The sequence below is a fragment of the Rhineura floridana genome, chromosome 5 (genome assembly GCF_030035675.1).
Source record: "Rhineura floridana isolate rRhiFlo1 chromosome 5, rRhiFlo1.hap2, whole genome shotgun sequence".
Lineage (NCBI taxonomy): Eukaryota > Metazoa > Chordata > Lepidosauria > Squamata > Rhineuridae > Rhineura > Rhineura floridana.
The window spans coordinates 152,000,998-152,013,412 of NC_084484.1; the positions used below are offsets into that span (position 1 = coordinate 152,000,998).

The 12,415-nt window shown below is 43.9% G+C and overlaps 1 protein-coding gene across 1 annotated transcript in view; it reads right to left on the bottom strand.

Moving 5' to 3' along the window:
• Nucleotides 1–1,744: 1,744 nt before the first annotated feature.
• Nucleotides 1,745–12,415, bottom strand: part of ALOX5AP (arachidonate 5-lipoxygenase activating protein) — a gene marked incomplete at its 5' end in the record, with an annotated part of 31,361 nt that continues 20,690 nt past the window's right edge. Inside the window, 3 exons of the mRNA XM_061629571.1 lie at nucleotides 1,745–2,452; nucleotides 7,337–7,418; nucleotides 10,429–10,499. Of these exons, the coding sequence (XP_061485555.1) occupies nucleotides 2,290–2,452; nucleotides 7,337–7,418; nucleotides 10,429–10,499 (316 nt within the window). The remainder of the gene's footprint in view (nucleotides 2,453–7,336; nucleotides 7,419–10,428; nucleotides 10,500–12,415) is intronic.

A 12,415-nucleotide genomic window follows, 5' to 3' on the forward strand; every position in this document is an offset into this window, starting at 1 on the left:
ACACTTTAAAACACATGTTGGGTGTATCAAACTTGTCTAAACATATTCATGGATAAGAGATGATGATTTACACCGCAGTTTATATGCATATTTTTGGCCCTGTTCAATCCCCCAAAGTAGCTCACAAACATAATGAAACAAAATTGGACACCTTCCTGTGGGGAAAAAAAAGATAACAATATAATCTAATATATACAATCAGTTTAAAGAACAAACTCACTAACATGCAAATAATAATATTTAATACACATTCTTTCCTACATAAAAGTGCTTTCCAATTTCCACATAGGAAAAATCAATGCAATGTGTAAAGTGGGAGATGTTCAAGTCCACACACTAGGTTGCTAGGTAAGGCTCAAATTGGGTTTTGATTAGACGGCTGAAAGCATGTAGAACTCTTTTAAAAGGCCTGGTTCCAAGTAAGTCTCCACCTTGAAGTCATTATAAAAGTTACCTTTTGCTGCGGTGGTGGTGGGAAGGTTCTGTGAAACTATCTGAGAAGGAGAGAAATCTTATTTAATGAATCATAAATGGACTTATTGTTCCTGGAAGTCTGTTCCCTACCTCCAAAGCATGGATCAGGTTTTACACTACAAGGCTGATCAGGACTATTTCCTGCAGCTGAGATAATTTCATTCAAAGGAGCAGAACAACAACATGTGCATCACCTGTACAAAAGCAAGCATGCTTTCTGGCTGGCTAAGAATATTTGGATGATAGCAGGATATTCATTTATTGCTTAAGATTGCCATGTTTCTTCTGGTAAGCACCATTATAGAGTGATTTTATTTCCTTTATTTCAAAACATTTCAGAGCCATAATACTTTACAAAACAGACATTGTGGCTCTACAGGTCCTATTTGATCAGGCAGCTTAGCTGTGAGTAGAAAAGGCAATCTGAGTTGAATTACACAAGAAGATCAATGTTTATGTATTCTGTTTATGCTAGGCAGGCAGAATGTTGTAAAGAGATGATTAATGCTATCCAGTACATCAGTGATCCTGCCTGTAATGTGTTGGGTTGTTGTGGTTGTGGTTTGTTTTTTGGTAAATGTCCTGGACTTGCTGAGAGACAAAAATGCCATCAGTGACTTGCTAATCCAAAAGGGTAGCTGTTGATGTATTATACACTGACTGACACTAAAGGCAATCAGAAAATGCTTTATAAGAAATATGGACCTTGATCTAGAGAAGTGCATAGGCAGGATGGATGCTTGTTTTCTTTTATGAGCAAAAAAGCCCCCCTGACTGTGCCGCACTGCAGGTTGCTTTTCAATTCCCCCAGAATTAAAAAGTAGCTACCAAAAGGGGCATGTGGAAGAGAATAGGAGATGCTCTTCAGAAAACAAAGGAAATAAGACTTGCTATATGTCCCCAGAAGTCCATGCAGAACAAAGCACAGTGCAGACAGAGGAGTAGGTAGCTAGTCATTTTTTTTCTTGCTGTTGTCAAATAGCATCCATTTTTAATATACATAAAAAAGGAAATAATTTTGAGTCCACACTGGGTATTGAGTGACTTGACCCCATACTTGTTTACACAAACAGTTTTCACCAACATTACCAAGGTTTCTTATGTAACACTTTCATGTATTTATTTTCTGATTTAAACTTTTATACCTGAATTCTGTATTACCTCTAAAATCACATCTAGTATTCTGAATGTTATTTGGTCCAATAAAAACTATTGCAGCAGACTTGAGAAATGATAAGGATCAAACAGCAATTGGATTAATTTTGTCATTGTAAGTAACTTTATTTAAAATACCAGCATGTTCCAAAACAACCTTCTAGAGAGAGAAAGATACATAATAGTTTATTTTTAGGCATATTAAGCTTATGTGATAATGATAAAACAGGGCTGTGAGCTTGTGTGACTGCCATATGTCTGGCCCTATTTCTACCAAGTTGGAAGTCTCAGTTCCATTAACTGTCATAGGAATTACAAATTCAAAAAGATTACAAAATCAGGCATTATGCCTTGGTATCTTGTAAAAAAAGTTTTTTGGATGGCAGCATAAAAAATTCCCTTGCACTTAAGAATTCAGTGACCAACCCCATTTATAGAAGGAAACCTCATAAATTACAGGAACATATTACTCTTCTCCAAAGACATGCCAACTGTGCACAATAAATCATACCTACGAAGTCCCAAGGAGCATTGGATTTATGGCAATCTAAAAGGGGCTTTGTAGGTTCATTTCAAACATCTGCTTCTGGATATTGATTGGCTAAGCACACTGACCCCTTCCATTCTCTCTCACCTCCTTCCCTCTCTTTCTGCAGAGATTTAAGGAATAAGCAGCAGTGGGGAGATGGTGCCAGTTATAGTTTTTATGTACATTTGAAAATCACTTCCAAACAAGAGACCCAGGTAATAGTTGAGGACTCCAGCAACAGACATAAGGAACAAGAAAGATATGACGCGTTTTCCAAAAATGTAACCAGGCGTGCTAAGAGAGAGAGAGAAAGGGAGAAAGCAGTATGTAAAAATTTATCGATTTGCAAGAAACCAACTAAACCTCTCTATCTGTCCTCCAGGTCAAGCTCAACTTTAATAGAGCTAGGATGTTCAGATTAATAGGGTCAAATTCTGCATTGATGTATGTCTCAACAGCAGCACAATTAATTTCATATGAGCCACACAGGTGTAAATCAGCAAATGAATTTGGTTCACAGTGCAAAATTTATGCATCTTAATAACCAAGACTGTTCATTTAAGAGACATATATATCTGATCCTAGCGATTAAAAATGATAGCCGTTGATTATACTTGAAACAAAATTCAATAGCCTTGCATTTTTAATTCAAGAACCTGGTGAGATATGTGAAAGCCAAGCAGTATAGGACAACTGGAGACCCTCTGTAGGTTCCACTCAGTTCAGTGGGGTTTAGTAGGTGTAGGTTTGCAGCCCCATTGTACGTTCAGAGACCCTGCTTTGCTTCACCATTGAGGGCAGTGATTTTGCCATCTCAACAATGCCTAACCATCATACAGCTCCAGCCTTTGCAGATAAGGGTTGTATTCAGTGTTAGAATTCTCAAAGTAGACCCACTGAAATGAATGGACTTGACTTACTTAGATTAATTTTAATGAGTCTACTCTGAGTATATTGGATACAACTCCAAGTGTTTATGCAGTAGTGGGAATAACACTTACAATGCATTTTCTTTGAGAAATGCAATCAGGATGGAAAGGTGAGGAAATCTAGGCTGACCAATCTTGTGTGTTCTACATTTTTTAACCCTTTTGATCTATCATTATTTATTTATTATTTATTTATTTATTTAATTTGTATCCTGCCCTTCCTCCCAGCAGGACCCCAGGGCGGCAAAAAAGGCACTAAAACACTTTAAAACATCATAAAAACAAATCTTAAAATACATTAAAACAAGACAGCATTAAAAACATTTTTAAAAAACAACTTTAAAAAAGGGTTAAAAACATTATTAAAAAACATATTAAACAATTCTGACACAGATGCAGACTAGGATAGGTCTCAACTTAAAAGGCTTGTTGAAAGAGGAAAGTCTTCAAAAGGCGCCAAAAAGATAGCAGAGATGGTGCCTGCCTAATATTCAAAGGGAGGGAATTCTACATGGTAGGTGCTGCCACACTAAAGGTTCATTTCCTATATTGAGCAGAACAAACCTCCTGATAAGATGATATCTGCAGGAGGCCCTCACCTGTAGCAAATGGGCAGCCAGTGCAATTCTTTCAGCAGCGGGGTGACATGTTGGCAATACCCTGCTCCAGTGAGCAGTCTCACCACCGCATTTTGCACCAGCTGCAGCTACTGGACCAACCTCAAGGGCAGCCCCACATAGAGAGCATTACAGTAATCCAGCCTAGACGTTACCAGTGCATGGACAACAGTGGTCAGGCTATCCTGGTCCAGAAACAGCCGCAGCTGTCTCACCAGCCGAAGCTGGTAAAAGGCACTCCTAGCCACTGAGGTCACCTGGGCCTCTAGCAACAAAGATGGATCCAGGAGCACCCCAGGCTACCAACCTGCTCTTTCAGAGGGAGTACACCCCATCCAAAGCAGGCAACTGACCAATTATCCGAACTCAGGAACCACCAACCCACAGTGCCTCTGTCTTACTACAATTCAGACTCAGTTTATTGGCCCTCATCCAGCCCACCACCAGGTCCAGGCAGCGGTCCAGGGCTTGCACGGACTCTCCTGATCCAGAAGTTATGGAGCAATAGAGCTGGATATCATCAGCATACTGCTGACACCTCGCCCCAAAGCTGATGACTGCTCCCAAGGGCTTCATATAGATGTTAAACAGCATGGGGGACAAGACGGTACCCTGCGGCATCCCACAGCACAACTGCCAGGGGGCCGAAAGACAGTCACCCAATGCTATTCTCTGAGAACGACCCTGGAGATAGGATCGGAACCACTGTAAAATAGTGCCTCCAATACCCATCTCACTAAGTCGGCCCAGAAGGATACCATGGTCAATGGTATCAAAAGCCTCTGAGAGACTAGTAAGAACAACAGGGTTGCACTCCCCCTGTCCTTCTCCTGATGGAGGTCATCCATCAGGGCGACCAAGGCCAATTCAGTCCCATAACCAGGCCTGAACCCAGACTGGGATGGGTCAAGATAATCTGTTTCATCCAAGAGTACTTGCAGTTGCTGCGCCACAACCCTGTCAATCACCTTCCCTAAGAAGGGGGTATTTGCAACCAGTCGGTAGTTGTCACAAATCAATGGGTCCAGGGTGGGCTTTTTCAGGAGTGTTTGGATCACCGCCTCTTTCAAGGTGGCTGGAACCACTCCCTCTCACAATGATGCATTGACCACACCCTGGATCCACTTGGTCAGACCCCCTGGGCAAGCTTTAATAAGCCAAGAAGGACAAGGGTCGAGAGGACACGTTGCTGGCCACATCATTGCAAGCACCTTGTCCATGTCACCAGGCCGCATTAACTGAAACCATTCCCAAAACGTTGCAGCAGATGTTGCACTGTACACCTCATTGGAGACTACAGTAGAGGTGGATGGGGCATCAAGACTGCTGTGGAGGCGAGCAACTTTACCCTCAAAGTGCCTTGCAAACAATTCACATTCGAGTCTAAACTTCATAAGTCTAAACTTCACCAGGAAGTGATCTGACCATGACAATGGGGTGACATCCACCCCCACTATCTCCAGACTACCCCTTCCTCCATCTGGAGCAAAGGCGTGTGCCCTGCCCTATGTGTTGGGCCAGTAACAAGTTGAGACAGCCCCACGGTCGTCATGGAGGCCATGACGTCCCAAGCCAGAACACTAGAGGCAGCCTCAGCATGGACATTGAAATCACCCAGCACTATTGTTCTGGGCTCCTCCAACACCACAGCCGAGATGACCTCCACCAGCTCGGTCAGAGAAGCCGCCAGGCACCAGGGTGGACAGTACACCATTAGCAACCCTAGTTTACTGTCTCCTCAGCCCGATGCCAGGTGCAGGCCCTCACAGCCAGCTCCAAGACAGAGTGGTTTCCTGGTGACAGAGATCGAAGTTCTGTAGACACAACAACTCCTCCCCTCCATCCCTGCAGCTTATACTGGTGCTGCAGTGAGTATCCAGGTGGGCAAAGCTGGGTCAGATCAACCCCTCCAAGCTCACCCACCCAGGTTTCGGTAATGCACACCAAATCGGCACCTTCATCCACAATCAAGTCATGGATGAGAGTGGTCTTATTATGTACCGATCTGGCGTTAAACAACAACACACACAGGCCAGTGGGCACAGCAGATGAGCAACGAGGAACCAATCCATGAGAGGAGTGGCAGCAAGGAACAAGGCGCAGATAGCCTTGCCTTCGCCTTCTCTGGTAATTCACCACCTCCCCATGGCTATATTTCCCTCTGCCCGTAATCACTGAAATTGGGGTGGCATCACCCATGTTCCTCCATACTAAGACTCCTCCTAAACACCTAATATGGGCCCAACATGAGCCCATATTAGGTGTTATATATATTATATATTTTATATGAAGTCTGCATATACATGAAAGGCACTGTTAAGAACAGTATAACTGGCCTAAGTAATTTTGAGAATGCAAGAATGTATGTGCCTTGGTTGCTGGATCAGATCAAAGTTCACCCACTTCCAGCATCCTTTGCAAGAATCCCAGTAACTAGCAGACACTAGGTGATCTATCTTCAGGGCCAGCTCTACCATGAGGCATGTCGGCCTTTTGGCTCAGGTAGCAAATTGGAAGGACAGCACTGGCCACCTACCACTGCCACCCGCCTGTTCCTTGCCCACAAGAGAGCCAGGTGTGCCTGCTAAGTGTGGAGCAGCCATTGGGTGCTAACTTTCTCTCCTGGGTTGAAGCATGATGGTGGCCAGCCACTGCATATGAACATCACTGCCTCTTTGTCAAAGATTAACAGTGTGCTTTGTTGTAGCAGCATTCCTATGGCTCTCTGAGGCAATTTTGCCTGGTCACCCCACAATACTTTGTCCTGAGGAAAGATGCTATATAGCATCCTTCTTCAGAGCAAGGCCTTTTGGGGCGACATGGTTACTCCATTGGGGTCTGTGGGGGAGGAAGTGGAAGAGAAAGAGAAGCAGCAGTAACTGCAGCTTCATCAAACAGGAAGAAGGAAGAGGTGGCCACTGTGGAATGAGTGGCAGCTATGTGGCATTTGCTAGTCCATTTTGGCCACCAAAATGTTTTTGTGTTGGCCCTGGCAGTGATCCGTTAATGGGCCCAATATACTTTCAGCCCATCCTGATCTAGCCCTCCATAGGAGATCAGAGAGTATGCAGCTGAGTCCACAGCCAATCATCAATCAAATAACACTAGCCCAAATATATATTAAATATCTTAAAGCCATGCCATCTTAGTTGGCCTATAAACATCCGGGCCCACTAGCATGCAACAGTCAGAAGAAAATATAGATTTTGTTCCACAGAGGAAAAACACATAAAGAAACACACAAGAAATGTCCTTTTCTCATATTTTTGTTCCTGCAAAATCTGCTGGGATTTGACATTCCAAAAAAGCATTTTTCTGCATGTGTCGAATGTGAGAAGAAAACATTATGTCAAAATGAGCCTGACAAACCGAATATGAAAATCTAGAACCGGGATGGGCCTGTGGCCCTCCAGATGTTGTTGGACTCCAACTCCCATCAGCACCAGCTAGCAGCATGGGCAATGGTCAAGGATAGTAGGAGTTGTAGTCCAATGATATATATTTGGAGGGCCGCAGGCTCCCCACCCTTGATCTAGAACATATTGTTTTGGAAGGAGGGGACCAAGGAATATACATGTGAATGGCCACCTGGCAACTGAAACCATTTTGAGAAGATGCAACTGGGGAGTTACCTCTGTGTCCTCTCCCCCATGTAGCCAACAAAGTACTTCTGTCTCACAAACAAGTACATCAGTCCAGCAAAGGCAGCAGGAGCTGAAGGGAAAGAAAAAGGCAGATGTTTTAGACACCTTCACTTCACTTGAACTATATATTGCAAACCCAAGCCTGTTTCAAACCTGTTTAACTATGATGGCTTTCAGTGACCAACCCCTGTATGGATGAACTAAGTGTTGGAATAGGCAAATGTTGCATGTTCCCTTTAAGGGATATTTGGGGAAATATCCCATGTACCTGTTTACCATGATGTAACTTCCTAATGGGTGCGGTTACTTACCTGACTTCCTCTTCCTTTGTCCTGGGGATTTTTGAATATTCTCCATTGCTGATCTGTCCACCATTGAGAGAGGCTGCATGGCACAGATGCTCTCTCTGAGAGCATCAATACTAAACCACTAAAATGAACTGAGACTCCTATTCTCTTTCTTCTAAGCTAGAGCCTATGTTCCTAACATATGAGGTCGTAAGTAAACATTCTTTTCTTTTACCTAAAAGATTGTGTCTGTTGTTGTTTATATAGAGAAAGGTGGGGCTGGTTTATTCTCATTCTGCTGCTTGTATTTTTATATCTCTGCTAAGAAATAGGACCAACCAAATTAGTTCCTATTTCTTTGTGTATTTTTATAATACCGAACACTAAGGACATTAATAAATGCATTTTGACTATTTCCACAAAACTACTATTCCCAGGGTTCATTGGGGAAAGCTACTTAATATAGACCAGGCATGAGGAACTGTGGCCTCAAGTCCTGACTGATTCCAAGGTGACAACTGCCTCCTCCACCTCAGAAGAACAACCTGGCATTGGGCAGTAGCTTTGGAAACTGGATAGCTGGTGTGTGTGTGCCCCACATGCAGGGGAAGAGAAAATGGAAATGAGTAAAGGTGGAGATGGAGAAGCTTGGAGGACAGAGAGGAAGAGGGAGAGTCTTCCTTCCCTAAAGGGAAAAGGCCACAGGGTGTGTTGAAGGAAATCAGAAAGATAGATAAAAGGTTAATATTTTTTAAAATGGTAATGCAAAGGTGGATCACTGCACACTAAAGCCAGAATCATTCAGACCGTGGTATTCCCAATCTCTATGTATGGATGTGAAAGTTGAACAATGAAAAAAGTGGATAAGAGAAAAATCAACTCATTTGAAATGTGATCTGAACAGGGTGGTTCATGACAGATGCTATTGGAGGTCACTGATTCATAGAGTCGCCATAAGCCGTAATCGACTTGAAGGCACATAACAACAAAAGGGAAGGGGATAAGAGAAGGAAGTGGTTATATGAGGAAGAAATGAATATAAAAGGAGCATGGAGAAGGGATTAAAGAATTTGTACCTTATTCCTTTCCACAAACGTTAAGTTTAAGTGTGAAAGAAACAAGGGAGAAGAGATTATAGGAGATGAGTAAAAATACATTGGCAGGGATTTTTGGGGGGACAGATATAACATAAAAGGGTTTCTCCACTTAGAGCTTCTGGATAAGCAGCTTCTGCCTCAAATGGGGTGGCTGAGTCACAAAACCTCCAGAGCCAATGGCTGTACTTAACTTGAGAGAAGCTGAACTATTGAACTTCCTGCCAAAGGAAATTGCTGTAGTTAAAAAAATTAGCAATTTCCAAAGAGGGATTAGCTAGCTATCAAAGAAAAACGTCAGCTGCTTATGCCAATCTCTGCCTCCATCTGCCACCATTTTGTGACTAGCTCTGCCTCTGCACTGCCATTTTGTGACTGGTGGGCCTCAGTAAGTTTCAACACTCTCAAGCGGGTCTGGGGGATGGTAGAAAGTTTGGGTCTGTACACATTCCCATTTACTCTGCAATCAGTGTGCGCCCACCGATGGTTTGGGAAACATGATAAACATAACATTAGCTAGAATCCACATCTATCCTGTATCTATCTTGCCATTCCTTATGAAATACTGCATTTAGATGCATTTCCCCCAAAACCAACTTCAAACTGAATTGAGAAAAAGAACAAACCAGCTGTGTTTTAAGCCTGTAATGCGCACACAGCCTTTGAGATGCCCTGTTGCAAACTTTTCTCTAACCCAGCCTTTCCCAACTTTGGGGTCTCCAGATGTTGCTGAACTACAACTCCCATCATCCCCAGGCATCATGGCCAATGGTCAGGAATGATGGGAACTGTAGTCCAGCGACATCTGGGTACCCAAAGGTTGGGAAAGGCTGCTCTAACAACTACAGATACATTGATGGGGAAAGCTTTACCCATTCTGCTTATCACATAAACCCTCTTCCGGTGTTCAGCCTAGCCACACAAGGGCAAAATGTGACTGGGGGTCAGGCATGTGTATGCCAGCCGCAATACGCCCACGTGTTTTGGCCCCATCCCTCCACTCCTGACCTTCGCATGAAGGTCTGAAGAGGGCTTGTAAGGGCGTTCAACTGCATGCCCTTCCTAGCCCCCTTCAGACTTTTGGATAAAGATCAGGGGTTGAGAGGTGGGGCTGGCACACGTTCCCATGTTCCCTACACACTTTTTGCCCCCATGTGGTCAACAGCACTGTCAGAAACAAAGCTAATAACCAGTGAAGGCTGGTCCATTAGGGTGAATGGGGCACTGCCCACCAATCTGTTCTCAGCCATCCCCAACCTGTCTGCCTTCTTACTTACCACCAGTCCAGGGGGTGACACAGCATGTCAGCTGCCTCCTCCTCAGTGTCGCCCTTGCAGAACTCAGCAGGGAAGAGGATAGGGGCAAAACTAGAATTAGTTCCCTCTGCCTATTGTTGGCTCTGTCTCTGCCTACTGTTGGGCTCCTTGGCTTCCGCCCTACCAGTCCAAATTGGCAGCACCAGCCACCACTTCTGTCAACCCTTAAATCCATTCCCCATTGCTCAGGAAAGAAATTCATTTGTGTGGATGATGCCCATGTTAGTGGTGCAGCTCTTCCTGCAGTTTTTTGAAGTGAATCCCTCTCAGTTCCCTTGAGTCTTTCAGATGGAAAATGCAGTACTGTCATTTGCCTGGAATGAGAGCAAGTTAACCCACAATCTGGTTAAGTGATGTGGAGAGTGATGATTTGAATACATTACCTTGGCTGCACAGCAGGCCAGCACACCAAAGCACGGCAAGAAAGGTGGGATAGGCATCTCTGCAGTTTTGGCTAGGAAATTATTTTTAAAAAGAGATAATATACTGAGGACATGTATCCATACAATCCAAATCAATGACTCAGCGCATAGTTAAACTATGGAATTTGCTCCCACAAGATGCAGTAATGGCCACCAGCTTGGATGGCTTTAAAAGAAGATTAGACAACTTCATGGAGGACAGGGCTATCAATGGCTACTAGCCATGATGGCTGTGCTCTGCCACCCTAGTCAGAGTCAGCATGCGTCTGAAAACCAGTTGCCGGAAGCCTCAGGAGGGGAGAGTGTTCTTGCACCCGGGTCCTGCTTGCGGGCTTCCCCCAGGCACCTGGTTGGCCACTGTGAGAACAGGATGCTGGACTAGATGGGCCACTGGCCTGATCCAGCAGGCTCTTCTTATGTTCTTATGTTCTTAATGAACAAGATGCATATGAAACAATAGGGAGTTTATTGCAAAATCAGAAAGACTGCAATCTCAAAGGAATGTTGGGCATAAAAACTAATCCCCTCCCATCTCCTGGAAGGTGTTAACTGTAAAATGCTTAATTTGAGCTAGGTCTTATCCAGCCCCATGTTTTAAATACTAGGATTTAGCCTTGGAATAGATGAGCAGAACAGCTATAATGCATTTGCCGAGATTTATTCGCTGGTTAAGAATTAAATGTTTCCTCAAGACATCTAACTGCACTTTTTTGAAATGCAATGGTATTGCTGTCTAGTATATAAGTCTAAACCATGGTTTAGTGTTATGGAAATGAGATGCAATAAGCTATGTGCTCGTGTTCACCCATCCTTTCCTTCTCTGGTGCAGCCACAAGGGCTGGTTTGGAAGCGTTTTCTCATGTTTTAGATTAACCACAGTTTGTCATGGTGTCCATATCTGGAGAATATGTGGTTAACAGTGGTTTGCTGAAGCAAGCAGACCTAAAACTATGGGTTATGTAACTAACAAACCATAGTTAAGATTGAAAGCTTTTCTCGACTAATGCAAATAGCAAGCACATGAGAGGGGGGGCTGTTGATTCTGATTGAGATGGCGGTTGCAGCAAAGACTCACAGTCTTCCCCCCATGCCACCATCTCCCTGTGCTGGGTATTTCTAACATGAAATCAGTTGTGCAATGCCGAACTATATCACTGATGGCACTTTTACTTAATTCCTAAGGCATGTAAAAGGCACTCCTAGCTACCACTACCATCTGTAAATCCAGAGGAAGCATCAGATCAAATAGCAGCCTGAAATAGCACATCTCATCCTTCAGGAGGAATACAACCCCCATCCAGGGTAGATTGTTTACTCTGCCCAGGTCAATAGAGCCCCTGACCAACATCATCCCCACCTTATCTCTGTAGTGCTGCTTGCTGCATATAAATTAAATATATAGGCATTAAAGAGATGATCCGTACCCTCATCTGTTTTCCGAAGTAGTAGATTCAGAATTCTATCACCAAATTCTATGTAATGTGTAGCTCAGAGGTAACCAGTGTGGTGTGGTGCCCTCTTGATGTTGGACTCCAATTCCCATTAGTCCCAGCACAGCCAATGGTTGGGGATGATGGGAATTGTAGTCCAACAACATCTGGAGGGCAACACATTGGAAATCTGGTATAGATTAGTTCAAAGAGTTCCCAGGGCCGGCTCTGCATGAGACAAGTTGAGTCTTTTGGCTCAGGCAGTGGATTGTAAAGGTGTCAGCGGCTACTTCTGCAACCTGCCCACCCACCCGCTTGTTGCTGCCAACTGACCACCATCCAAGAGAAAGCTAGGTGCATTGTGTTGTCTCTGGAGTGGCTGGCGGTGGCTAGTTTTCTCCTGAAGTGTGGTGGCTTCAGTCATGACTGTAGCCTGCTGGCAGCTGCTGCCTAGGAGCACAGATGCCCTTTTGCCATGACAGCAAAAACTATTTATGTTTTAGCACAGAAGTGGAGAA